The 26437-nt window shown below is 47.0% G+C and overlaps 1 protein-coding gene across 1 annotated transcript in view; it reads right to left on the bottom strand.

Moving 5' to 3' along the window:
* The window catches only part of LOC138287493 (solute carrier family 23 member 1-like), a 293360-nt gene that overhangs the window by 69855 nt on the left and 197068 nt on the right, over positions 1 to 26437 (bottom strand). The window contains exon 5 of the mRNA XM_069227946.1: positions 16176 to 16357. Within this exon, the coding sequence (XP_069084047.1) occupies positions 16176 to 16357 (182 nt within the window). The remainder of the gene's footprint in view (positions 1 to 16175; positions 16358 to 26437) is intronic.

The following is a 26437-nucleotide window of genomic DNA, read 5'->3' as shown; positions in this document are numbered from 1 at the left end:
GCCTAAAAAATAGGATCATTTCACCCCTATCGTGATGGAACTCACTTGCTGGCCAGCAGCAGCTTATAAACGAGCTGCATCATTCACAAAGACATCGGGACCAGCACCAGTGCTTATTTTGCAGACAGGATCACCCTCAGACAGCTGACTAAGAAGTGTAAACAAGAAAAAAACAAGTCAACAGGCCTTTTTCTTTGAAGCACCGAGATTGGGACACAACATTCTTGCATCCATCAGGACCACCCCAACGTTGCTCCAATTTAGAAAATCGTTGCAAATTCACCTCTTTAGTGAATACTGTATCACAATGGATTAATAGTTCATAAACCAGCTACTGCTCCTTTCATTCACAAACATAATGGCTGTCTTTGGCCAGGTGCAGCACTCCACTGCCTGTTGGCTAGATAGCACTATAGAAAAGCCACATGCAAGTTCTTCTGAAATATTATATTGCAGTTGTTCAGCTGAATGGTAGATTGCAGGTTATTACTTTTATTGATGGATGCTTATAGAATGCTACGACTTTTTCAGGTTATGAACTAAGCATAGGACATTCCACCATTTAGTCTCCATTAGAGAGTAGTATTCTCTCAAAAAGCTGCAACATTTTTTTAAGCTATGGCTAGCATGATATCTAGCAGTTTGGATTCAGGGGATTTGTTTTTTTCATCCACCTGCTTGATCCTTGCCTATGACACTTAACAGTTCTTTAATTGGAACTTTCAAACTCAGAGTGTGCATCAGGTATAGTGTGCATAGTTCATGGCATACATTTATCATGGCCTTATGCAATTTTAAGAAATTGTTGAATTCCTTGTTGGGGATTAAGAATTCTTTCTTGAGATCATCCACCTTGAAACACTTAATTGAAAGGGCATTGTCTACGTATTTTTTTGTTCAGACAAATTTGGGCCCTCATAATGAACACGGAGGTAAACACCGCCCTGCCGGCGGCGGCGGTAAAAACTGCCAACAGAGGAGTGTTCCGGACAGCCAAATAATGAACCAACTGAAACACAGGCATCCTGAAAACCACTCACCGCCAGCAGAGGAGTGCCGACAACGACAGCAGAGCCGGCCCACAGTCAGTCGGAAAGGCCAAACCTGCCCATCAAATAATGAACCAATAGACCGCCGTTAGTTCCGGGGTGGAAAACATCGCCACGCAAAGCCAGACGGAAACGAACCAAATATAAGGAAACACTCACCGGATGCTAACACAACACGCCCAAGCAGACATGGATAGAGAGCTGCAGATCATGCCAGCCCTTCTCCTTGCCATATACCTCCACGACCGAGACCGCTGACGAAGACAACGACGGTAAGAACCGCAACCTACGTAATAAGGGAAGAAAGGGCACAGTTACATACCCACCCACTCCACCCACCCTGCAACGCTCCCACAACCCTTCACAGCAGCACAACCCATACACCCCACAGCAAGAGGGACTTACCCAACACAATGCAAATCCAACCTGTCCAAAGTACATACATGTGCCTCACACCCACAAACAATGAAACGAGAGACCAGGGATCCAGGGTGTCCCGCTAAAACACAGGCCACACAAAAACATTTAATTCAGCTCACTGAGCAAACAAATTGTAAATAAGGCCAATGGCCAGTCCTTAGTGCTCGAAGTTCCATGGGCCACAATGGCCCCCAACCTGACTCCCACAAGTGCTCCGGTGGGGATTTACAACGGGGTGGGGCTTGGATTTGCGTTCAGAAGGTGGAGGGGGTTTGGGTTTGGCCTTGGAAGGTGGGGGAGTGTGCTTGGACCGGGTGGAGCCAGATGGAATAGGCTCAACACAGGGCTTCTTCCTCTCTGGGGAACGGGCACAGGAATGTGAAGGGCGGACAGGGGCGGGCTGTGACGTGGAAGGAGTGGAACGGGCAAGGAGGTGTGCAAATTTAGGGACGAGACGCGGTGGGCCAGTGGGTTGGAATAGGTCAGCACAGGAGAGGAAAAGTTTCTTTGGTGCAATTGGGTTGGGCCTGGAGGAAGGCGTGGGAGTGGAGGTAGAGGGTGTGGTCGTAAGTGGTGTAGGTGTGCGTGTTGTGGGTGCAGGTGACTGGACAGTATGCTGAGGTGTGGTGGATGTGTGATGGGTGGGTGTTTTGGTGCATTTGAGTATTTTTGGAGGGGGGTGGACACAGTGGGACAAGACAGGCTGCCAGTGTGAATGTATGTTGTTTGGGTGTCTGCAAGTCTGGTGCGTGTGCTGCATGTGTCAACTAAAGTAGCTGTGGTGAGTGCAGGTGTGGTGTCTGGGGTGCATGTATGGATGTGTGCTATTGTGGTGATTGCAGGAATAGTGTCAGCAACAGTGAATTAAGGTGCAGTGCCTGGGGGGGTGTATGTAGAGGGAACAAACAGGGAGGCGGAAGAGGTGGGCAAAAAGGAGGAAGCGGAAGTTGCTGTGTGTGCATGTGTATGTTGGCTGTGTGAATGCTTGTGGTGGGAGGTGTGGTGCTTGTGTTTTGAAGTGTGCTTCTTGTGTGTTGAGGTGTGTGCCTGCGTGTCAGATTGTGTGCTTTGGACAGGTGAAGGGAGTTGTGTGCTGGAAGGGGTAGAGGAGGTTGGAGGGGGAACGGAATGACCAGGGACACTGGCTGCCGTCAAAGACGAGGCCAGAGCCTGAAAAGATCTCTGTAGGCCAGACATGGCACCGTGAATGCCATCCAGATAGGCATTGGTCTGCTACATTTCTGATGCTAGCCCCTGGATGGTATTGATGATGGTTGTCTGCCCTACAGAGATGGTTCTCAGGAGGTCAATAGCCTTCCCGGTGAGAGCAGCGGGGCTGACTGGGGCAGGGGAATAGGTGCCTGGGGCGAAGGAGACGCCCACCCTTCTGGGTGAGCCGGCAGGGGCAACTCCGTGGGGAACAAATGGGAGGGCGGTGATGGTATGGGGGGTGGCGGAAGATGACACAGTAAGTGTGGGCCCACTAGGGTTCGCCACCGCCCGGGAGCCCCCATCAGAGGAGGTATCGGAGTCACTACCTCCAGTGGTAGTTGCCTCCCCCGTGGTACTCCCCTCGCCCTCCAACCCACTGGTCCCCTTGGCGACAGACGACTCTGCCTCCGAGGATCCGTGGGCCACTGCATCCCCACTCACCGGTGCCTCAGCTCCCTTGCCAGATGATTCTGATGTAGACAGACAACACAAGAGAACAGGGATGGGGAGACAAAAAAAGAGGAGACACATGTAAATAGCTGAATGGAGTTAACATAGTGGTTCATACATACACCCACCCAGAAGACCCTCCAACAGGCAGCACCTACCGCTATACCCATGGCTATGCCCCTGAATAGTGCCCAGAACCCTGCTCTACAGCCATTCCCCAAACAACTAAAGGACCCGACGTGTAGGAGACCTGACCAAAACACCCCTACTCCCCACGGAGGCCATAATGTAGATGGACATCAGTCAGAGTCCCTGCAACTAAGCAGCATAAACCGAAATGCACACACACACACACACATGCATCAAGGGTAAAAAATATGGTATGTGTACTCACCCCCTTATGACTGCTGTGCAGCCTTCAAGCCCCCATCCAGGTCTGGGTACGCCACCGCCAGGATGCGTAGCATAAGGGGGGTCAGTGCGCGACGAGCACCCCTTCCCCGTTGGGAGGACTTCCCCAGCTGGGCCTCGCAGATTTTTCGCTCCCAGCGCCGCAGGTCTTCCCAGCTCTTCCTGCAGTGTGTGCTCTGCCGGTTGTAGACCCCCAGGGTCCGCACCTCCTTGGCTATGGCATGCCAAAGTGCCCTCTTCTGGTGGGCGCTTACCTAAAAGGGACACACAGAAATGTAACACAAAGGTCAGGCACTGGCCAATCATATACAGCTGGCTATACGTCCACTATGGGACGGACAGTACAAACCAATGTACAGCGCATACACACACAGCATGTCAGGAACCCTGACCCATCCAGGGTCAGAGGTGCACACATGTATGCTGCCAACACCAACCATTACACACATCCATGGCCCCCAATCCTTCTACTCGCGTGTACCTCTGGTTGTCCGTAGAGCTTGGCGTACAGGGGCAGAACCCCATCCACAAGCCTCTCCAATTCTTCTTGGGTGAAGGCCGGGGCCCTTTCTCCTGCAACACGTGCCACTTCCATTACCAGAGGCAGGACACAGCAGTACACTCAATGGAGTACCTGTTTGCACGAGATCAGGGAGTCAAGTGAATTTGGGGTGATGAGTTTGCGTACGCACCGCAGCGGTGTGCACCGTCACCGCCGGCCGTGATCATGATACGCTAGAATTCCCCATTGACATCCATGTTAACCAGTGAATTTGCGCATGGCGGTAAACACCGCCTAACGCTGTTACGTCAACCGCTAGCTGTATGAGGTCACTTCAACAACTACAGTTGTGGATTACATGGGGCAGACATTTTGGCAAAAACTATGTATTTATAAAACTCCCAAAACACACATAGGCATGTGACAATTCACATTACCTCACCTGACAAGCCCTGATCTATCATTGTGGTCAAATTGATGTTATGTCATACACATTATGCATTAGTGTCGTCGATGATCATGCCAGCAGTGTTGCATGAAAAACAATGTGTGCAGATGTATGTGTGTTCCTCACACATGTTTTCAACTCCTCCTAGGTACAGACCCTTGTGGTGAGGAAGGGCCCCATCAGTGTACAGACCACTTGTGGATTTGCGGACCATGGTGGAGCGTCACATCATTATCAATTACAGACTCACTTGTGCAACTATTCTTGAACTTTGTTCATTACTGGATCCTGCACTGACTCCGGCAAATCGTAATCAGCATGCCATCCCTACTTAACTGCAGGTGCTTTCTGCACTCCATTTCCTAGCCACAGGCTCATTTCAAGAGACAGTGGGCATGGGTGCTGGTTTTTCACAGCCAATGTTTAGCATTATACTGACAAGATTCCTGAATGCATTTGTACGACACCTGCAGTCCTATGTGAGGTTTCCCCAAAGTACTGACCTCCCTGCCATCAAGTCGGACTTCTATGCCTTTGCCAACATTCCCCATGTGATAGGTGCCATCAGTGGCACCCACATACCTATAATCCCCCCAAGAGTAAGTGACAGGTGTACAGAAACCAGAAGAACTTTCACTCCATGAACATCCAATTGGTGTGTACTGCAGACCAGTACATCACACATGTGAATGCCATGTTCCCTGGTTCAGTCCATGATTCATTTGTGCTGAGGAACAGTAGTGTGCCACACAAGATGGAACAACTACAAGAGGACAGGGGGTGGATCATAGGTAGGTGTTTCTGTCACTTATTGCCACCTTGCAGACAGACAGCTTGTCTGCCTCTGAGGCTTGTCATTTTAAGTTGTGTTGTTAACCTTTCTCTAGGTGATTCTGGCTATCCCAACTTGCATTGGCTCCTGACACCAGTGAGGAATCCTGGAACAGATGCAGAGAGGAATTACAATGAGGCCCATGGATGTACTAGGAGGGTGATAGAGTGCACAATAGGTCTCCTGAAGGCTAGATTTCGTTGTCTACATATCTCTGGTGGTTGCCTGGCCTATGGGCCTGAAAAGGTGTGTAGAATAGTGGTGGCCTGCTGCATGCTGTACAACGCGGCTGTGAGAAATTCTATCCCCCTCTTGGAGGAGGAGGGTGCTGTATATCCAGACCAGCTTCCTCAGAGAGGGGGCGAGAGTGATGGGGATGATGAGGAAGGGGAAGATGTAAATTCCAGGACACAACTGATACAACTCTACTTCCAGTAACTATGTGGGACAATTGGATGAGATTGGTGTCTGTGCATCATACTGTCAGTGTGTCTTGTCATCTCGGGGGAGTTGGAATATAATAATTGCCACTGTGTCCAGGTTTGCATAGGACAGTATACAATTTAGTGAACATATTTAGGCACAACAACATGTAAGGCGAGTGGTGCAGTTCCTGCTACGCAGGTACAAATAAAGGAGTTATCAACCAGTTGCATCTATACCTCACTTTGTTCACACATGACAGGGTACATTGTAACAGGTGTGATATGTTTTTATTTGGTGCAGGGATAAAATTGTGAAAATTACAGTGATGGCAGTGGGTCAATGGTGGTTATCCAAAATGGCAACATGGTGGCAGCATTGTTGTCAGTATTGGCAGGTCTATCCATGCTTACATGAGTTTATAATTATTGGTAGCACTGTTTGGTGGTTGATTGGGTGGGATAGTTTGTGGAAATGTTTTTCACTTCTTAGAGGGGGCCTTGTTCTTGGCAGGTGTTCCTGTCCCATATCTTGGCCTGAGGGTGCATTTGGGCACCTGTTGTTGGCCTGTAGGGGATGAGATGGATGTCCCCTGTGTTTCCTCTGAGGGTAGTACATGTGAAGTCGCTGCTGATGCTCTATTGTCCGGTCTGTCTCCTGTGCTGTAGTGGGGGCTTCCTGTTCTGTGTGGGCCTCAGGCTGTGTTTGGACAAGCTGCTGCAGCGTACCTGCTATGCTGGCCATTGTGGCATTGTGCAGTTTCCACTGCTCCATGGCCTCTTGGTGGTGTGCTTGTTGCATCCTCTGACTCTGCTCTAGGGTGGATACTATCTGGGCCAATCTGTCCTGGGTATGGTGGTAGGCTCCCAGGACATCCGAAATCACATCCTGGGCTGCAGCATCCATCCTGTGGCTTCCCCCCTGGGCCAGTGATGCCCTCTCACTGGGCCTAGCCCCCTGTGCCTGTGTCCCCTGCACAGGTCTGGCGGTACCACTTGTACTGGGGCCAATGTCTTCCTGCCTGTTGGTAGGGGGTGACTGTGGCCTCTGTACCTGTGTTCCACCAGTCTGTGGCCTGGATACACAGGTGTGGGGATGGTTGCCCTGGGCTGATGTTCTTGGCTGGGTGGTAGGGGTGTCAGTGGTATCCTGGGTGGGGCTGCTGGATGGTGACAGTCCAGAACTGTGTGAGGGGCCAGCCTGCTCATCAGTGTCCAGGGTTCCATCCCCAGTGTCCTGTGAGGTGCCTCTGTCTCCCTTGTCTTGTCCGTAAGGGTGTGGCATGGGTGGTGGTGCCTGTTGGGGGAAATGGACATGTCTGGTACATCATCATGGTCGGATGGGGTGTAGGGGCCTGGGCGGGTTTGTGCATCTTACACACTTTGGGGCCATGCAGGATGCTTTAGTGGGGTTAACATTGCTTTTAGCTTAGGATGTGGAGGTGCATTGTGGGTGTTATAGGTCATTGTGTTTCTTTGCAGGGGTGGGTGGCTGTGCACAGGGGGAGGGATGTGGGCCTGTAAGTGGGTTTGTGGGCATGCAGGAGAAGTGGATTCAGTGCCTGTGGGCTAGGTGGGGTAGTGGTCCTGGTGGGTGTTGGAGGGGTGGCATGGTGCATGCATTACAGGTGTGATGGATATAGGGTAAATGTAGACGACTTACCCGAGTCCATTCCTCCAATGAGTCCAGTGAGTCCCTCAGGGTGCAGGATGGCCAGTACCTTTTCCTCCCAGTCAGTGTAGTCGGGTGGTGTTGGTGGAGGTCCTCCCCCAGTCTTCTGGACTGCAATGTGGTGCCTGGATGCCATGGCCCTGACCTTCCCCCCGCAGGTCGTTCCATCTCTTGCGGATGTCATCCCTGGTGCGTGGATGGTGTCCCACTGCAATGAACCTGTTGACAAGCGTCTGCCATAGCTCCATCTTCCTGGCAATGGGTGAGTGCTGCACCTGAGCCCCCGAATAGTTGAGGCTCGACCTTCAGGATCTTGTCCACCATGGTCCTTAGCTCCCTTTCTGTGAAGCATGGGTGTTTGGGGGGTGCCATGGTGAGTGTCGTGAATGGTGCCTGGTGTGGTTCTCGGTGAGGGTGCTCTTGTGTGGTTGGGTGTAAGTATCGTGGATTGTGGCGTTCGGTGTCTGCTTCTGGTGATCTGTCTTTTCGTTGGCCTACTTTCGTTGCAAAGGATTTTGGGGCGTGTCTGTGAGTGTTTTATGGTGTTGTGGATGTGTGTCAGGTGTGTGGGTTTCTAACTTATCCAATGGGTGCAGTTCTTACGGTTGGGTACACTTGCCGCCCGTGGCGGTCTGCACCACCAATGGTCGGTCGGCCTCCACTGACCGCCAAAGTGATTTGTGCATCATGATTTGGAGGGCGAGGTGTGGGTGTTCTCAGCGGGATGGAAGGTCCAGCATTTCCCCCGACAAGGTCCTGGCGGAGACTGGTGGTTTTTGTCGGAGTTAGCTTTTTGGTTCATTATATGGTGGGTTCCTGTTCACCGCCAATGGCGGTCTTCTGTTCACCAGCGACACGGCGGCCAGTGGTGTTTACCGCCGTGTTCATAATGACCGCCTTAGTTTGTGTATTCTATGTTCCATGATGAGGGTAAGACTAGGGGAATATTTGAACCAGCAATCGACAACTATTTGCTAGAAACCATTTTGAATTATTGGTGACACCCATCTATAGGTGGGTGAATTGACTTCAAGAGGGCTCATTTCATACTTCTGCATATCTGGCACTCACACATTGTTTCTTCAGCCCATGTGCACCATCAGCAGCTATGGTGCTACACCATGAAAAAAAAATTGTATTGCATTAATTTTCTATAGAACTATAGACATGATAGAAACATTTAATCTGCATTGCATAAGATAGTAGCAAAATGTCTACAGTACCATAGAAATAAAAGTAAGGCTATGTTCTCTAATTCAGATAATAGTATTTGTCATGTCAAGGATGACATTCATTAGTAAAGCATACTTTCACCCTAAGGATTTTCGTGATGAATGTGAGGAAAGTGGTTTATTATATGGTGTGGTTGTGCAACCTCACTGTGTAATAATGACATAATTTTGTATACTGTCCAGTCACGGTGGATTGTAAAATCTAGCTCAGCGGACCTAGGTGCAACTTTTGAAAGTCAGGACACTGTCTCCCAGGCTGCACCTTGCCATCTAGCAGAGGTTAGGCTTCTTGGCTTTGGGCGCTCAGAGGAGCAGGCTCCTCAGCTCTTATGTCTGTTAAAGGGAGTAAGCTAACTGACTCTTGGAGTCACCTTCTCTGTCTGGGTCTCAGGGACAACTTTCCTTTGGCACCACAGGCACAGTCCTTTCTTTGCTAGCCTAGGATGCAGCAGGTGCAGTTCAGCTTTGGAGCAGGCTCTCTTTGCAGAGTCCAGGACAGTCCTTCCTCAGTTTTCTCTGCAATACAGATGTTATATCAGGTATAAGCGCCGGAGGTGCCAATTTTATGTCCACTACAATCCCAGGGGAATGTGACAACTAACTAGCCAATAGGATACCAGGTCGCCTCTGCCCGGGATGACGACTTGCTGCAAAGTGTGGCATCCGACTATCCCCTGAATGCACAACTCTGCCCACTTTGAACTTGGCAGAACCATTCTTGTGGTGAGTAGAGGTACCAGCCCAACCAAAAGGTGTGGCTAACTAGGGGTTACACACCCTTGGAAAGAAGCAGTTTGACAATAATTTCTTCCTCTCAGTACAAGATGCCAGTCTGTCTGCTAAAACAAAAAAATCAGTCACTCTGGCATTTTACTGCCATTTACCCTTCAAAGACGGCTTACACTTTGAAACTCGCCTTTGGGGCTCACATCCAATCTTGCCATTCTTCCAAGAGGAAATCACGCCTCTACTATAGGCAGATCCTTTGTTTCCCTTCCTGAGAGTCATTCACACTTCTCTCCGGGGAGCAGAAGCTGTCTCGAGGACAACAACTTGTTTGCAACCATAAACGGCTACTGGACATCTCTAGGCAGCAAAGTGGCAACTTTCTGAAGCTGCCATTTGTGCAAAAGTTTAATAAAATTTGATTTGAGCACCAAGTTAGATTTAATGCAACAATTCATTGGATACCTTGAACTATCATATTTAGCAGTCACAGTAGGAAGTTTGCACTACCGAGTTGTCATGGTGTAACTCCATACTCGTCATTGGGGAATAATTATGCCCTCTTGGACCCACGTTGGTCCCCTATATTAGCTTTGTATTATATTTCACATTTTTACATGTTTTACCTGCATGACATTTTGCACAATTTGCTTGCATAATATTATTCTAGGAATATACTGTGCGAGATGCTTGTTTTAGTTAGCCTTTTCTCGATATATCATCAGCATATTCTGTTAATCAACATATATTCTGTTCAAGGAAAGGAACACAGTACACATTATCCTGGTACTTGCGTTGCCCATTTAGGAGACAGCTTCTACCATAGTATTACATCATAGCTATGGTTCTGATACAGTGGCTTTTTATTATATGAATGGTGCACTAACCTGGACGGGCAGAAAGGCACTCCAGCCTCAACCGTCCTGGGATGAATGCTGTATTCGACATGCAGCTCTGGTGGTGCTAATCTACCAGCTTCCCAAGAGGGTCGCCATCCACACTATGGGCTGACTCTTGACACAGTTTCCGGGTATAGGGCTTAGGCTTATCCATTTCTAGCGGGCAATGGCTGAGGGTACACATGTTATGCTATGCTCTCAGTATAGTCATAGGGTTATATAGGAACATCTAGAACTCATTTATTATGGGTGGTTTATTCATCCTCTTTAACATGTTTGTAATGCTGCTTCCTTTGAATTCCTTCATCTTTGTTGGACCTGGCCCTTTTTGCAGGGTTATCCCCATACTTTTTGCCTTCTTCCTCAATTTTTTTCTGACCTATTTTTGTTGGATTTAGGACTCTGGGCACTTTACCACTGCTAACCAGTGCTAAAATGCATATGCTTGCTCTCGGTCTAAAAAACATTATGAGGATTGGTTTCTCCATGATTGGCTTATTTGATTTATTAGCAGGTCCCTAGTATAGTGCTCTGGGTGTGCCCACGGCCTGTAAATCAAATGCTACCAGTGGGCCTGTGGCACTGATTGTGCCACCCACATGAGTAGACTGCAAAAATGGCTCAGACCTGCCACTGCAGTGTCTGTGTGTGCGGTTTTAAACTGCTATTTCGACCTGGCAAGTGCACCCAGGCTAATGGATCTTCCTGAGTTAGAGTGGTGGGAGGAGCTGACACTTGCACCTGAATAGGGATGTGCCTATCCTCTCTCAAAGCAGTCTCCAACCCCCCCGGAGGGTGTCTGGGGCAGGGCAGGAAAAGCAGGGTCTTGTGCACTACAAAGACTTCTCTTTGAAGCTTGCCTACTTCAAAGGCAGAAATGGGTATAAGTACTGGACCTCTGACCCCACAAAGCTAGAACACTTCTGGACTGAGGACATTCTGCCAGGAAGAAAAGCAGAATGCTGTAGGAGGGACTGTCACTCTGGCTGTTGCTTTGTTGTGCTCGTCTGCTGCTTACTGCTTCTGCCCTCAGAGTGAAAAGACTAGACTTTGCTTTACACATCCTGCTTTCCAAACTTCTCTAAGGGCTTGAACTGAGCTTGCCTCCTGTTAGGAAGTCTCAGGGACATCAAAGACATCATCTGTCAGTGCCTGGGCTCCTTTGCAGAGAGTCCTAACTTGCCAAGTGGTGCCAACTCCAGTCCCGGGGCCTTCGGAAGTGTAAGATGGTGACCTGAAGGAGAAAATCTACACACTGATGCACCGTGGCTAAAAAGAAATCAGCACAGCACCTGTCCCGCTGCTGGAGAATCGATACAGCACCAGTCTCACGGCTGCAGAATTTATGCAGTGCCTGTTTCAGTGCGTCTCTATCAACACAGTGTGTCTGGATTTTCCACACATCGTACTTGGCTGTCAATTTTTCATTGACCCCATACTACAGTAAGGAACTGAGGCTGCGTGTCCGGAAATCACCTTTCCCGCGAGGAAAGAATCGACGTATCACCTCCCGTGCCAGTAAGGAGCTGACGCATCACCTCTCCTGCAAGGAAATATTCGACGCATCACCTCCCCTGTGTATTAAGCAACCAACGCATCGCTAAGCTTTTTTTTTTGGTGCCTCACCTCCCCTGTGGCCCCCATCATCTTAGTTTTTGACGCATTCCAGGTATTTCGTGCTCAAAAGATACAACCATTGATTCCTATGGATTAAGACTCATTTAAACTCTAACAATCTGCCTAATTATTGTAGCTCATTCTCTTTATGCAAGATTACGATTGTTTCAATAAATGTATTGAAAACATATCTCATATCTCTCTTGTGTTTTGCCTGGGCATGCATGAGTAATACAATGAAAGGGTGAGATCTGATACTCTGACTTCCTTGGAAGTCAGAGTGTCATGCTCAAATTGCCACAATCAGCTTCTACCCCAGCATGGTTCGGGGTGTGGATGAGGCAGTGTAAGCTAGCCAGGAATTGGGCTGGGGGTTTTTGGCAGAGTGGACGAACTTAGTCTCCCACATTCTGAAGTTCAGTTGCTCTAATATGCAGCAACATCACAAAATAAAATAAAATGATGGACGGAGTGTTGAAACTTTTCAAACACTCACCCCCAGTCACAGATCTGGGTTTAATCCATCATTATTTTGCTCGCCACGTCACCCTAGCTTGGACCCAGCCATATGCAAATCAGTCTTGACCCTATTTCCCATGGGAACAGTCCAGCCCGAACTGCTAGGCCAGGTCCTCCCTGGACAGGAAACAAGCATCCTGGGAACGGTTTCAGGGTATCACCATACATCAGCCAGGCTAGCTTGAATCCCGTGGCGCAGCGAGCAAGGGACCCACGTTTGGGCATACCCCTGCCACTTAGGGCGCAAAAAGCAACATCACAAAACAAAATAAAATGATGGACGGAGTGCTGAAACTTTTCAAACACTCACCCCCAGTCACAGATCCGGGTTTAATCCATCGTTATTTTGCTCACCACGTCACCCCAGCTTGGACCCAGCCATATGCAAATCATTCTTGACCCTGTTCCCCATGGGAACAGTCCAGCCCGAACTGCTAGGCCAGGTCCTCCCTGGACAGGAAACAAGCATCCTGGGACCGGTTTCAGGGTATCACCCTTCATCAGCCAGGCTAGCTTGAATCCAGTGGCGCAGCAAGCAAGGGACCCATGTCTGGGCATACCCCTGCCACTTAGGGCGCACAAAGCACATCCTTTTGTGTTGCTAAAGTTGCCCTATGTCACACTTGTGGTGGAACTTAAGTGCTGCATCCATGAGGCACACTTAACTTACAAGCCCTAGGTACCCCTGGAACAATACACTAAGGACTTATTAGTAAGTTAACTTATGCCAGTTGTGGGTTAACCAATTAGATTTACACATTTTGAGGGTCAGAGCAGTGTCACTAAGGCCTGTTTGGCAGCACTCAGTACAACTTAAGAGTCGAAAAACCAGCAGCATCAATCCAAAAACGTGAGGGTGATCATGCAAAAAGAGGCATTTCTTTACAGTGAACAATATCATAGGTTTAGTGTGGTATGAAACTCAGTGGTGCTCATTTGATCAACCTTGAGGAAATGAGGCTGAGCGGAGCGACCAGGAGTTGGATCTCTGGCTATTGAATCAAACACACATCCCTTTAGTGAATACATTTATTCATACTATACATTAGTTCAATGAACCATCATATAGAGGGACTGATATAATAGGATGGCTACGTTCTGTAATTCCTTTCACACATAATATAAGTACTTCTGTCTGCAATGCAATGAATGACCTTCTCATTATGCATCACTAACTTATGGCAGTATGGCAGTGGGAAGTTAGTTCAGGCCATTTTCTATTGAGGCCACTCAGAACCCCTTGGTGAAAAAATATCCCCGTTATTCAGTGTTAACCATCTCTAATTCTATACATTATTGCAAGCACAAATTAACCTTTAGAGCCCCACTTCTACCTACGGTGGTTGCCTTAACCTTAGGGCCTGATTTTGAACTCAGTGGACAGGTTACTCCGTCACCACGATGATGGATATCCCATCTGCCCAAATCTAAATCCAATTTTATCCTATGGGATTTAGATTTCGGAGGACAGGATACCAGTCACCGTTGTGATGGAGCAACCTGTCCGCCAAGTTCTAAATCGGACCCATAGATTGGAGCTCCCATTTAATAATGAGAATTGAACCTTGAAAATTCTTTCGCACAAAGAAAATTCTTTTAGGTAGCATCCTAAATTAGGGTCCCTTAGCCTTTGGGGTATAGTTATGTTGGATGAGATTAAATAGTTAGTGGCAAAGGAAAGATAAATGCAATAAAAACATAAGTTAAGTATATGTCAGTTTTAAAAAATGCAAGTATGATATTTACCACTGTGTAGTGAACTACAATAATTACAAGCTCATGCTCTAGTTGGAAGAAAAGTCATTAAAAAATAAAATGATTTTCATTAACAGCAAATGCATGTGCTAAATAAATAGTTGATTCAAGAATGTCCTCAGCCTGATAGCTTTTTGGATAAAACTAATAACTGTAAATCAAATAGTCAAGAGTCTAATTGATGCAAGTATATTAGAGCAGATCTACATTAGAAAATTATTTTGGACAATAGTTGTTTCAAGTAGTGCTTCCATTGGACTATGTAGAATGTGTAAAAAAAACAAAGTGCACTGTGACATGTTCAAAACATCCATCTCATGAATGGGGTGGTCCATCAGCCATTAATCCTTTCTCAGAAAGGTCACAATATGGTGCCCCCAATTTGATTTAATCAAAAGCGGGTCAATATAAATCCGTGGTGAGTGTTCACCCAGGTGTAATATTGAAGGCTTTGCCAGATATTAAACGTGAGCGTGCGCTTGCTATTGCCTTTTTAGACTCAACCACTATATTTTCCAAATACAGATTCAGGTTTAGGCTTTGGTCTACCATGCCCAAACATTCTTAAATCCCTAATGTACATCTGATAGTATGGAATTTTCCACCCCATGAGTCCAGTCTTTCTTGTAAAATTCTCCCCAGTAGCTTGACAGATTAATCTAAAAGAGAAATGGGCTGATAGCATTGATGGTTGGTCCTCTTCCATGTTTTATAAATAGGGACTATTGGTGTTAGTTGCAAATCTCATCCAGTCCTAGGGAATCGATACCCACAGTTCAATATTGCATTTAAAAATGTCTAATGAGACAGCATCTGGCTTTTTACTGCAGCATCTACCTCTTTCACATCAAATAGAATTGGGATAAGTCTGAGCTCCTCATCCACATCCCTAGAAGTTGCATGTAAAGAAGTCATCCACCTTTTGTGTTCATACCTACAAGTTCTATCAAATTATGCCCAATATTTATCCATTGACTTGCCTCTAGCTCTGGTAAGGCTGTTCTTAATAGAACTACAAATTAAACTAAGGAGATTCTAACTCTGCTAACCCTGCTACAACCCACATCTTCCTCGAAACAGGTCTTAAAATTGTTTACCTTTTGTGTAACCAAGGTCGATAGAAACACAGTAGGGTCAATTCTTGCCTATTAGACGATCCTTCAGTTGCTCCTAATTATCTATTTCATTCACAAAGTCTATATGTTTAGCTGCTCTTAAATCCAAACATAAACCCCACACAGATGGTTATGGTCACTCAGGCAATTCACATACCCACAAACAATATCAGTTAGATTAGATGAACCCAACACAAACACAATGGTACCTGCAAAGATAGCAGTACTGGGGCTATCACATATATTGTTTACAAAGACAAAATTATAATTAATAAATAAAGAAATCATTCAATACGAATTATGTGCAAAGTGCTTCTCTTTAGTCAAAGACATAGCTAATAGTTTTGGTTTCCTCTTGTGGCTTGAAGAAATAATAAGAGTTGCAATGTTATCACCTTTAGGGTTTGGTCAGGAGGAATCACTATTTATACATATATAATGGACTTCTAGAGCAATATTTTCCACCAAGGTACACACTTTTTGTGTATTTCTGGGAGGCAAAAAGTAGAAAATCAACCCCAATAGTCCTTTGAACCTGGAAAGGATGGTTAAGGCCCGGCCTACCTCAACGAGCAACTGACCTTCCACACTACCACCCGCCAACTCTGTTCCGCCAACATTGCCCTCGCCACCGTCCCTCGCATCCATCGAACTACAGCCGGCGGCGGATCCTTCTCCCACCTCGCTGCCAAGACTTGGAACACCCTCCCCGCCCACCTTCGATAGACCCAGGAGCTCCTGACTTTCAGGAAACGCCTCAAAACCTGGTTGTTCGGGCAGTAGCAGTCCTTCCCTCCCCCCCCTCTCAGCGCCTTGAGACCCTAGCGGGTGAGTAGCGTGCTTTACAAATGTTTGATTGATTGATTGATTTAAGGGGGAAGTAGTAAAACTTACATGGCTGATATCCCCCAGTGTGAGCCGGCATCATTGCCTGCAGACTCGAAGAGAGGCAAAGCAATGAGACAGATGGTTGGGGCGATTGTCAATGGTCCAATGAAGCGCATGAGGAGTCCAATCAAACCAGAGAATCCCACGAAGATTTGGAAACAGGAAGCAACCATGACGGCACCTTGAATCTGGGAAGGATGGGGAAGCGGAAAGAATGTAAGAGAGGAAATTGTGGGAAAGAGATTGTATGGGATTGAAAGGGAATAGGACAAAGCGATAGAGACAAAAACAAGGTGGAGGGGAAGATAAGAAGAAAAACACGAAGCAACAGTAGGAATAAAAGAGGAATATACATGGGGTAAAGTATGTATGATGACAGGCATCATTCAAAAAAGGTCAAAGGGAGTGCATAAAGGAAGATGGGTTTTCAGCATGGCATAGGAATCGATTACAGGGATTATAGAGAAAGGGAGAATGAGGAGGGAAGTGGAAAGAAGGGTTGGTTCATTGCAAAAAGGAAGAACAACAAATTGAGTTGAATGAAGGCAGGATTAGATTAAGAGTAGTAGAAACACAATTTTAGGAAAGGAAAAGAGCCAAAGGGAGCAGTTCGAAAATGAGAGAGCGGTATAAGTGGAAAATAAGAAAAAGGAAGATGGAAAGGGGACAAGAACATTCAAATTACAAACCAAAACAACTTGAACACATTTATGCTCTCTGTTCCCAAACAAGGTCCACTGCTATCCTTTCCTTGTGATTTGTGAAATCCCTTGCACTCCATGTAGCTCTAAATCTTAACCTGAAGTGTCTGCTATTTGTTAACTCATTGTTTAACTGAAGGCCCTGTTGTTACTGTACCCAAACCATATGCCACTCAGTTCTAATTGGCACTCCATCCTTTCATACTGCTCATTCAATTCAGTATTCTCCTGCAAACCCTGCAAAATTATGTACCCAACTCATTCCAATATTCACTTCATACTCTTCATGTACTTCAGACGCACCATCTTGCTATTCTTCTATCCTTGCTTCACCTTTCTATCATTTTACTCTTGTATTCCTGTATGCCAATAAGTCTCCTAAACAATAGCCACCTCTCACTTTCAACCCGTATCCACTTTCCATCTCTACTTCAATCATTTGTTTTTAAATCTTTTTATTGATTTCTGTTGTTATTATTATATTGTACATCACAACACTGCAGTGAATACATGATCAGATGTAATGAAGTTCACACATTAGCGTGTTCACAATAATTCAGTGAAAAGTCTGATCAGTGGTCTCAGGTAGTTATGTACTGAGATGGCCTTAGGAATATGGAAGTTGTCAACTATGGATTTTATTTACTAGGATCATAAGCAACTGTAACAAATAACCAACTTGTAGTGGCACATGTAGGCACAATATATGTGAGCAATTATGAAGTGCTTGAGGAAGCAACAAATGCTGAAGTCATCATGTTAGTGGGGAACAACCCACACAGCAACTTCAACCCACAACCGGACCCATCCTACCTCTTCAAACGCCTCCCAATCTTATCCAAAAAACCAACACTAACCACGTGGTCTGTAACACCCCAGAAGTCCATCCACTCAAGGACACTATTGGACGCCTGACCCCATCATGCCTACTGCAGTGGACTGCAACCCATCATCACCAACCTCACACTCATTCTGAATGCCTCCAACTCTCCTGCTACCTTCCAAGATGCTTAGGAACAACCAACTGTCCTCCCATTGCTCAAAAAAGCCTCTGCAGACCCTTCAACACTCATCAACTGCAGAATCAATTCCCTGCTACTATTCCCAGGGTTTTAGAGAAAATCATCAAAAGCACCTCATCGAATACCTTGACACCACTCAGTCTGGTTTCAGACTCAACCACAGCCAGGAAACTGCCCTGATTGCAGCCGTACTGACATTTGCATGATTCTGGACAGAGAAGACAAAACGCCCTTCATTCGCAGCATTTGACACAGTCTCTCCTTCATCCTCATCCAAAGTCTACACAACACCTTTATCCAAGGACACACACTCCGATGGATCAGCTGATTCCTGACTGGAGGGACCCAGTCAGTCTGCCTGGCACCATACACCTTGGATGCCCATGACCTCATCTGCAGAGTTACACAAGGATCCTCCCTGAACCCAACCCTCTTCAATGCATACATGGTCTCTCTATCCAGCATCATTCCCTCTCACAACATCAGCATCCTCTCCAAAGATGCACAACTCATTTTCTCCTTCAAGGACAGGGCACCCAGTACCTGGATCAGGATCAAAGCCTGCATGACTGAAATTGCCTATTGGATGAAGATCAACTGTCTAAAGTTAAACACCAACAAGACAGAAATTGTGATCTTCGGGAAGAGATGATCACCATGGGGTTCCACCTGGTGGACAATAGAGCAAGGACCAACACCCACCCCTACCAACCACATCAAGAACCCCGGGATCATCAGTGACAACAAACTCAACATGACTACCCAAGTCAATGCCATTACCATCTCATGTTTCCATACCCTAAAGATGCAGAAGGACATTTTCAAATGGCTCCCAGTCAGCACCTGCAAAAACATCACACATGCCCTGGTCTCAATCAAACTGAACTACTGGAACCCCTCTATGATGAGATCAACAAACTACTCACCAGAAGGCTGCAGACCATTCAGAACTATGGGGCCAGAATGAATCTCGAGTTCCCACAACACACTCACATCACATCACACCCGAAGAAGCTCCACTGGCTCATCATTCACAAACTAGCACAATTCAAACACCTCACCCACACGTTCAAGACACTTCACTGGCTCTCAACAATCACATCTGCTTTCACAAGACTTTCAGACACATCCGCCTAATCCAGATAACTACTTGCACAAACTCCACATATGGAAAATCAGATCTTGTGGTTGAACCTTCTCCTATATTGCTTTTAAATCATGGAATGACCACCTGCTGTACATCAGAGCCTGCCCACTCACCTCTTGAATTTCGCAAGACCTGGCTTTCCAAGTAGCCCCACTAGACTCTGGGTGGGGCTAGACTCACGCCTGATGAGCACCAGGATACCGTTACGGGTGATAGAGCATTCTACAAATCTGCATAACATAACACAATACAACACAACATATATGTAGTCAACATCTAATCAAGGGCAGTTGGATCAATGTCATCTGGGTTCTTAACTCTTCGCAGGATTTGATCCCACAAGTGGGCTGTTGGTATAATGCAGACATTCTTCTCCTACTCCACTCTGAAAGCCAATATTTCAGAGTTATCCCAACTACTCAGGGCAGAGTGGCACCTCTGCATGTGAGGAGAAGATCTAGAACCCCGGTGCAAAGCAATATAGAGCCTAGCCAGCACTATGGCCAGAAACCCATTGCCAGCAAAACTGTTCTTCAGTTTGGCCATTAAGCCCATCAGACAGGTTTCAGGTGTTAGCAGACTCTCCTCGCAGTAGCCACCCCTCCACAGTAACACTGTGATCTCTCTCTAAATAACGAGATACTGGTCAGCATCACAAAGACCACATCTAGCACAGTCCCATTGAGGTTTAGCCTCCTAGGGGACATGTAAGTCATGTGGAGGTAGGTAAACTGAGTGTATTTGAATCTTACATTCGTAGAGACTCTTTTAACATGATGTACGGCCCTTTCCCATTCTTTGGAGACAATGCCATACCTGGGTTAGTTTCCCACTTGGTTTTAGTCTGCATCAAAGGAGATTTTTGCATATTAAGCAGTGATTTGTAAAACCACATTTATGGTCATTTACAGTTGTGAATAGCAAGTGAAAAACCCCATGTGTTACCTGCTCAGAGGCATAGGGTCACCAACTTTACCTGACATTGTGGGATAGCCTTGTACAAGTCAGGAACTGACTGGGTGGCAAACCAGATTTATCACCCAGTTCAGTTAGGGTGAGAAGTCATCCTTCCCTGTATAGGTCACCAAGCATCAGTAACCCAGACCCCATCCATGGAGACACAGTGCAGGCTTCAGCTTAGACAGATTAAATAGGGAACCCCACCAATGGAGCAGTGGGTGCATTTATTGACTATTGGCTGCCTTAAAAACACATTTAATTCCAGCATCTCAATGCCATATCTATTAGGAGATTTTCCATGCCTTTTCCTAGACCTGGCTCCATGAGGTAGGCTACTAGCCTACCCCGGACCAATGAAGCACATCGTTGACCCAGCTCTTGAGGTTGGCCACCATCCAGCCATCTGGACAGCCACTGTATTTGTGTCAGCAGGTGGTATCGCTCAAAGTCCAGGAGGCCCATGTGGCCTTCAGCCAGTGGGAGTTGCAGTTTTATGATTTTAAGGGCTGCCCTGTGTCATTTACCAGTCCATACAAACCCCCTGATAGTTGCCTCCAGGTCTCTGAACCACTCATTCATGGATCAGTCTTTAGGATAACAGTATTTTTGATCAGTTGGGGCTCAGTGCCAATAAACTTCCAAATCTTTTGAGGTACTCAGTTGTGGACACTAACCCAGTTTTTCTGTTTTCAAAGTCCAAGAGCATGTTTTCTGCATATAGTGAGACAAAATGGAGTCTGTTGCAAGTGGGATCGCCCCTGCTCTTGTTCCCTGGTCTCAGGAACTCTGCTAATGGCTCTATCGCAAGAGCAAAGAGCATGGTTAACAAAAGGCCACCTGTGTCCAGTTCCTCGGCTAAAGGAGTACATCAGTGAAATCAGTTTGCCGCTTTAACCCTGGCAGTGGTAAAGAAGCTTAATCCACTTCATTTGTGAGTCCCCCAGGTTGAAACGTCTGAGTACATCTATCAGAAAAGAATAACCCAGGGGGTCAAACACCTTCCCTAGATCAACCGCCAGAACCATTCCTCTGTGGTGCAGATACTACAGCATCTCGCTTACCACCCGGAGGTGACATCTGTCATTGAAGGAAGTATTTTAAGAGGGGATAACACCACACTATTACGGTAACCATGTGTGCCTGGAGGCTGAGGAGTGAGTAGTCAAGATTCATCAATGAAAGGTGCCTGTAAGGAGCCCTGCATGTTGAATTTCTGCACTGTTAAAAATGCACTTCTTGCACTGGCCATGTATACTGCAGACTGACAGCATTTCAGTGGTCATATTTTGGTGTTAATTTCACGAAAATATTATTCCTGAGAAAAACAAAACTAATAATTTAATTTATTTGACAGAAATTGCCTAAATGAATTAGTAAGTTGATTTTCACATTGGGAAAAGAAACATTTTCCAAACAGTTGAAAATTATTGTTATTTGATAACTTTGTTGTAGTCCAGCATTTTTTTGCCAGATGAAGCTTTGCATCCATGTGTTTTCTGTGTTGATTAGAGTGCATTATTTTACCACTTTCTTCTGCTCTTTGCAAATTCTGCCCTGCTTTGGCTGGGACATTTCCATTTACACAACTTTTTACTAATTATTTGCTAATTTTACATGCGTCACAGCTCAACACTCCTGCACAACACTCGCCACTGCCACTCTGGTGAATTATTTTATTTAAATCCTGCAGAATGGGGAGACCACTTGTACACCTCTCACCTTTCTGCTACTGCCCCACCTAGTTCTTCGTACTCCTTTCTCGCTTCTCGTTTTAGGGCTCGCCTACAAGGCAAGACACCTAGAAAAACAGTGCTAAAAAAAGCACACCCAGTCTTGCTATGTGAGGGAAATCTCCTCATCTAAGATGGCCAATGTGGTACTATTCTACTCTTTCCTCTCTGTTGGTGGCCCGCTTCATTCTCTGCAACATAGTTATAGGCATGATTCCTTCACATTTCCAAAGTAACTAACGACTTAGAGGGGAACACACCTTGTTATGAGCGGTCTAGAGGATACAGAGGAAAAAAAAGCAAAGGAGACCGATATGCTCAGTGCGTGTGAGCTTAGGCAGACACTTGGCCAGGTCCCCTTGAGTGCTGAAGGTGGAATAGAGGATTTAGAGGGTTTTCTCTTAAGGCGATGAAGGGTAGAGACACTTTTACCAGGGTTCCACTTGTCTCAGGGCACGTCTTTGTGTGTGCAGTTACCATTACATTGGTCCAATGTTCATTTTCAAATAGACGGAGACTACATATCATGATTTTAATAATTTGTACATTGGAAGCAATAAGGGAGATGGTACTGTGCTTATTCTGGTCACTGGAGTGTTGTGTAGACCTCTGCAATCTTCCAGCGGGTCTTCTGTGAGCTACGCCTCCCTGTCACAACCAAAGAGCCACCCGAGGAGGCCCTTAACTCTCCAGCTGGAACCCAGCTCCAGCAATGTGACATACTTTGGTGAGTAATGAAAGCAATTGTAGATTTTGATACTTGGGAAAGGCTTTTGAGACCATCCACGATACATCAACGGAGGGAATATTTAGGACATCTGTTCTCTTCGAGTCACCTAGTCCTCCAGAGTGGTCCAATATCTTCTTTAAAATTTTACATCCGGAGCAGAAGCTCATACGAGCGACCAAATAGCGGAGGCCTTCGCGGAATTCTATGAAGGCCTATACAGGGCGGTGGAGCCTAGCGTCTCAACACCAGAATCCTTTTTACAGGATATAGCTATCTCTTCCTTGACAGCACAAGAGGCAGACTCGCTAGGCCAACCTATACGGGCAGAGGAGGTTATATCTGCAATTGCTAGGCTGCAGATTGGGAAATCGCCTGGCCCTGATGGTTTTTCTGCGCTTTTTAAAAAAAACTTCTATGTGGAACTTGCACCCGTCCTGGTGCGACTCTTTAACTCCTTTCGTCAAACAGGCACCCTCACGCCTAGCATGTTGGATGCCACTATCGTGGTCATCCGGAAGCCGGGGAAGGATCCGGAGGAGTGCGCCTCTTACAGGCCGATTTCCCTCCTGAATATCGATCCCAAACTATTTACTGGTATCTTGGCACACCGCCTCAATTATTATATGCTGGGCCTGGTGGATCCTGATCAGGCGGGGTTTATACCGCATAGGCAGTGTAGCAATAATACCAAGAGATTGCTCCACCTATTGGATAAGACGGAGCGCTCTCGTAGGGAGGTGCTCTTTTTGTCCATCGATGCCGAAAAGGCATTCGACAGGGTTTACTGGCCGTACCTGTTTCAGGTGCTTTCGCGCTTTGGACTGGGGCCGAGCTTTATGGCATGGATTCGCTGCATTTATCAGGCGCCTCGAGCGGCGGTGAGGGTTAATGGGACGCTCTCCTTGCCTTTTGCGGTCCAGAGGGGGACTAGGCAGGGCTGCCCGCTCTCGCCCCTCCTGTTCGCGCTTTACATGGAACCTTTGGCTCAGAGGCTCCGTGACAACACGCAGATTAGTGATGTGAGGTTTGGAGGGGACGAACATCTCATATCATATGCGGATGACGTCATCCTTACTTTGGCGGAGCCTATGACCTCACTGCCGGCGCTAATGGATGTCTTAGAGGAATTTGGTTGAGTTTCGGGGTTCCAAATTAACAGGCTAAAATCGCAGGCTATGGGCAAGTTTATCAGTCCTGAGCATGAGCGGGATCTGAGGGCCCGATTCCATTTCATGTGGTCTCCCTCGGGGCTCCCATACCTGGGTGTGGAGCTGGGTTCCACAGTGGTCCGCACGGTGTCGTTGAATTACGCGAAACTGACCCGGGAGGTGCAGCGCGACCTAGAGACATGGGGGAGGCTTAAATTGTCCTGGCTGGGCAGAGTGTCAGCCGTTAAGATGACCATCTTGCCGCGTATATTGTACTTGTTTCAAGCGCTTCCTCTGGAGCGTCCGTCACGAATGATAGCGACCCTCCAATCGGCAGTTCTAAGATTCATATGGGAAGGGAAGGCGGCGCGACTACCCTGACAGGTATTGTATCGACCAAAGCGGCAGGGTGGGTTGGCGGCCCCTTGCCTCCTACAGTACTTTCAAGCCTCACAATTGTGCTTCCTCTTGGAATGGAGCCGTTCGTCCTCCAAGAAGCATTGGTGCTTCATGGATCAGGCGGTGGCCGGATCTCACATATGGAAGGAACCCTGGCTTAGGCGTCGGCATAGAGCACGGGGGCTGTACATATCCCCGGTCACTGAGGTTTCGATGAGGGTGTGGGACCGGGTCGCTGGCAGAGGTGGCCTGACGACCTTTCCGTCCCCAATGACCCCCCCTGGCTGCGAATCCGGATTTTGGCCCGGGAGTACAGCCGGAAGCGTTACGTCGATGGTATGAGGGGGGTTGTAAAAGGGTGGGATACTTATTCGACGAGCAGGGAGTTATACCCTTTGACCAGCTTAGGGAGACATATGGTTTGACCGAGGCGGATAGGATGATGTACTATCAAATTCGACATGGAGCCCTGCAACCAGCCAATAGAGCGTTAATTGACAGGCTGTTAACACCTTTTGAAAAATGGATGCTCACGAAAAAGGATGACAAGCGAGTGGTTTCTGAGCTCTACGCCCTCTCGCGGGAGGAGGCCCCTCTGCCCAAGACAAAGGGTCAACTGAGATGGGAGACTGAGCTGGGGAGAGAGCTATCGGAGGATGAGTGGGAGAGTGTTTTTTACAGAGCACACCACACAGCTTATAATGCAGCAGGTACTGAGACAGCTTATAAAGTGACCACCTCCTGGTATTACACCCCAACCAGGATTCATGCCTGTGATCACACTAAATCTAATCTTTGTTGGAGGGGATGTGGGGGGGAGGGTCGCTTGTACATTTATTATGGCATTGTCCCAAGTTACACCGATACTGGGAATACACACTGGACACTGTTGACATGGCTTTTGATACTCAGATTCCTCGATTCCCTGCATATATTTTGCTTGGCCTTCCCAACCCTGTCTCCTTCCCTTTGAGGTCACTGAGGGGTCGACAGATGGCTTTAGCTTTAAACGGTGCAGTACAACTGCTGCTCTCTGGGTGGGGCTTGGAGCAGATCCCGACAACGACTTCATGGTTACATAGGCTCTGGTTTATCCTAGCTATGGAAAAGCTGTCCCTGGCCTCGCTGCATCGGAGCGAGGACTTTAAAGAACTATGGCAACCGTACTTGCGTATTCTATCTGGGGAGTTTTCTGAATTGACATGCCCTACCTATTTGAGAGTCCTGAATCTGACTTGAGTACAGAGGGCGGACTTTCAAGGGGAGACCCACACATGTCCAGGATTACAGGGAGTGCAGAATTATTAGGCAAATTAGTATTTTGACCACATCATCCTCTTTATGCATGTTGTCTTACTCCAAGCTGTATAGGCTCGAAAGCTTACTACCAATTAAGCATATTAGGTGATGTGCATCTCTGTAATGAGAAGGGTTGTGGTCTAATGACATCAACACCCTATATCAGGTGTGCATAATTATTAGGCAACTTCCTTTCCTTTGGCAAAATGGGTCAAAAGAAGGACTTGACAGGCTCAGAAAAGTCAAAAATAGTGAGATATCTTGCAGAGGGATGCAGCACTCTTAAAATTGCAAAGCTTCTGAAGCGTGATCATCGAACAATCAAGCGTTTCATTCAAAATAGTCAACAGGGTCGCAAGAAGCGTGTGGAAAAACCAAGGCGCAAAATAACTGCCCATGAACTGAGAAAAGTCAAGCGTGCAGCTGCCACGATGCCACTTGCCACCAGTTTGGCCATATTTCAGAGCTGCAACATCACTGGAGTGCCCAAAAGCACAAGGTGTGCAATACTCAGAGACATGGCCAAGGTAAGAAAGGCTGAAAGACGACCACCACTGAACAAGACACACAAGCTGAAACGTCAAGACTGGGCCAAGAAATTTCTCAAGACTGATTTTTCTAAGGTTTTATGGACTGATGAAATGAGAGTGAGTCTTGATGGGCCAGATGGATGGGCCCGTGGCTGGATTGGTAAAGGGCAGAGAGCTCCAGTCCGACTCAGACGCCAGCAAGGTGGAGGTGGAGTACTGGTTTGGGCTGGTATCATCAAAGATGAGCTTGTGGGGCCTTTTTGGGTTGAGGATGGAGTCAAGCTCAACTCCCAGTCCTACTGCCAGTTCCTGGAAGACACCTTCTTCAAGCAGTGGTACAGGAAGAAGTCTGCATCCTTCAAGAAAAACATGATTTTCATGCAGGACAATGCTCCATCACACGCGTCCAAGTACTCCACAGCGTGGCTGGCAAGAAAGGGTATAAAAGAAGGAAATCTAATGACATGGCCTCCTTGTTCACCTGATTTGAACCCCATTGAGAACCTGTGGTCCATCATCAAATGTGAGATTTACAAGGAGGGAAAACAGTACACCTCTCTGAACAGTGTCTGGGAGGCTGTGGTTGCTGCTGCACGCAATGT

Source organism: Pleurodeles waltl, chromosome 4_1, assembly GCF_031143425.1.
Source record: "Pleurodeles waltl isolate 20211129_DDA chromosome 4_1, aPleWal1.hap1.20221129, whole genome shotgun sequence".
Lineage (NCBI taxonomy): Eukaryota > Metazoa > Chordata > Amphibia > Caudata > Salamandridae > Pleurodeles > Pleurodeles waltl.
The sequence above is the reverse complement of the archived record's forward strand: the minus strand, read 5'-3'. Positions and strand labels throughout refer to the sequence as shown.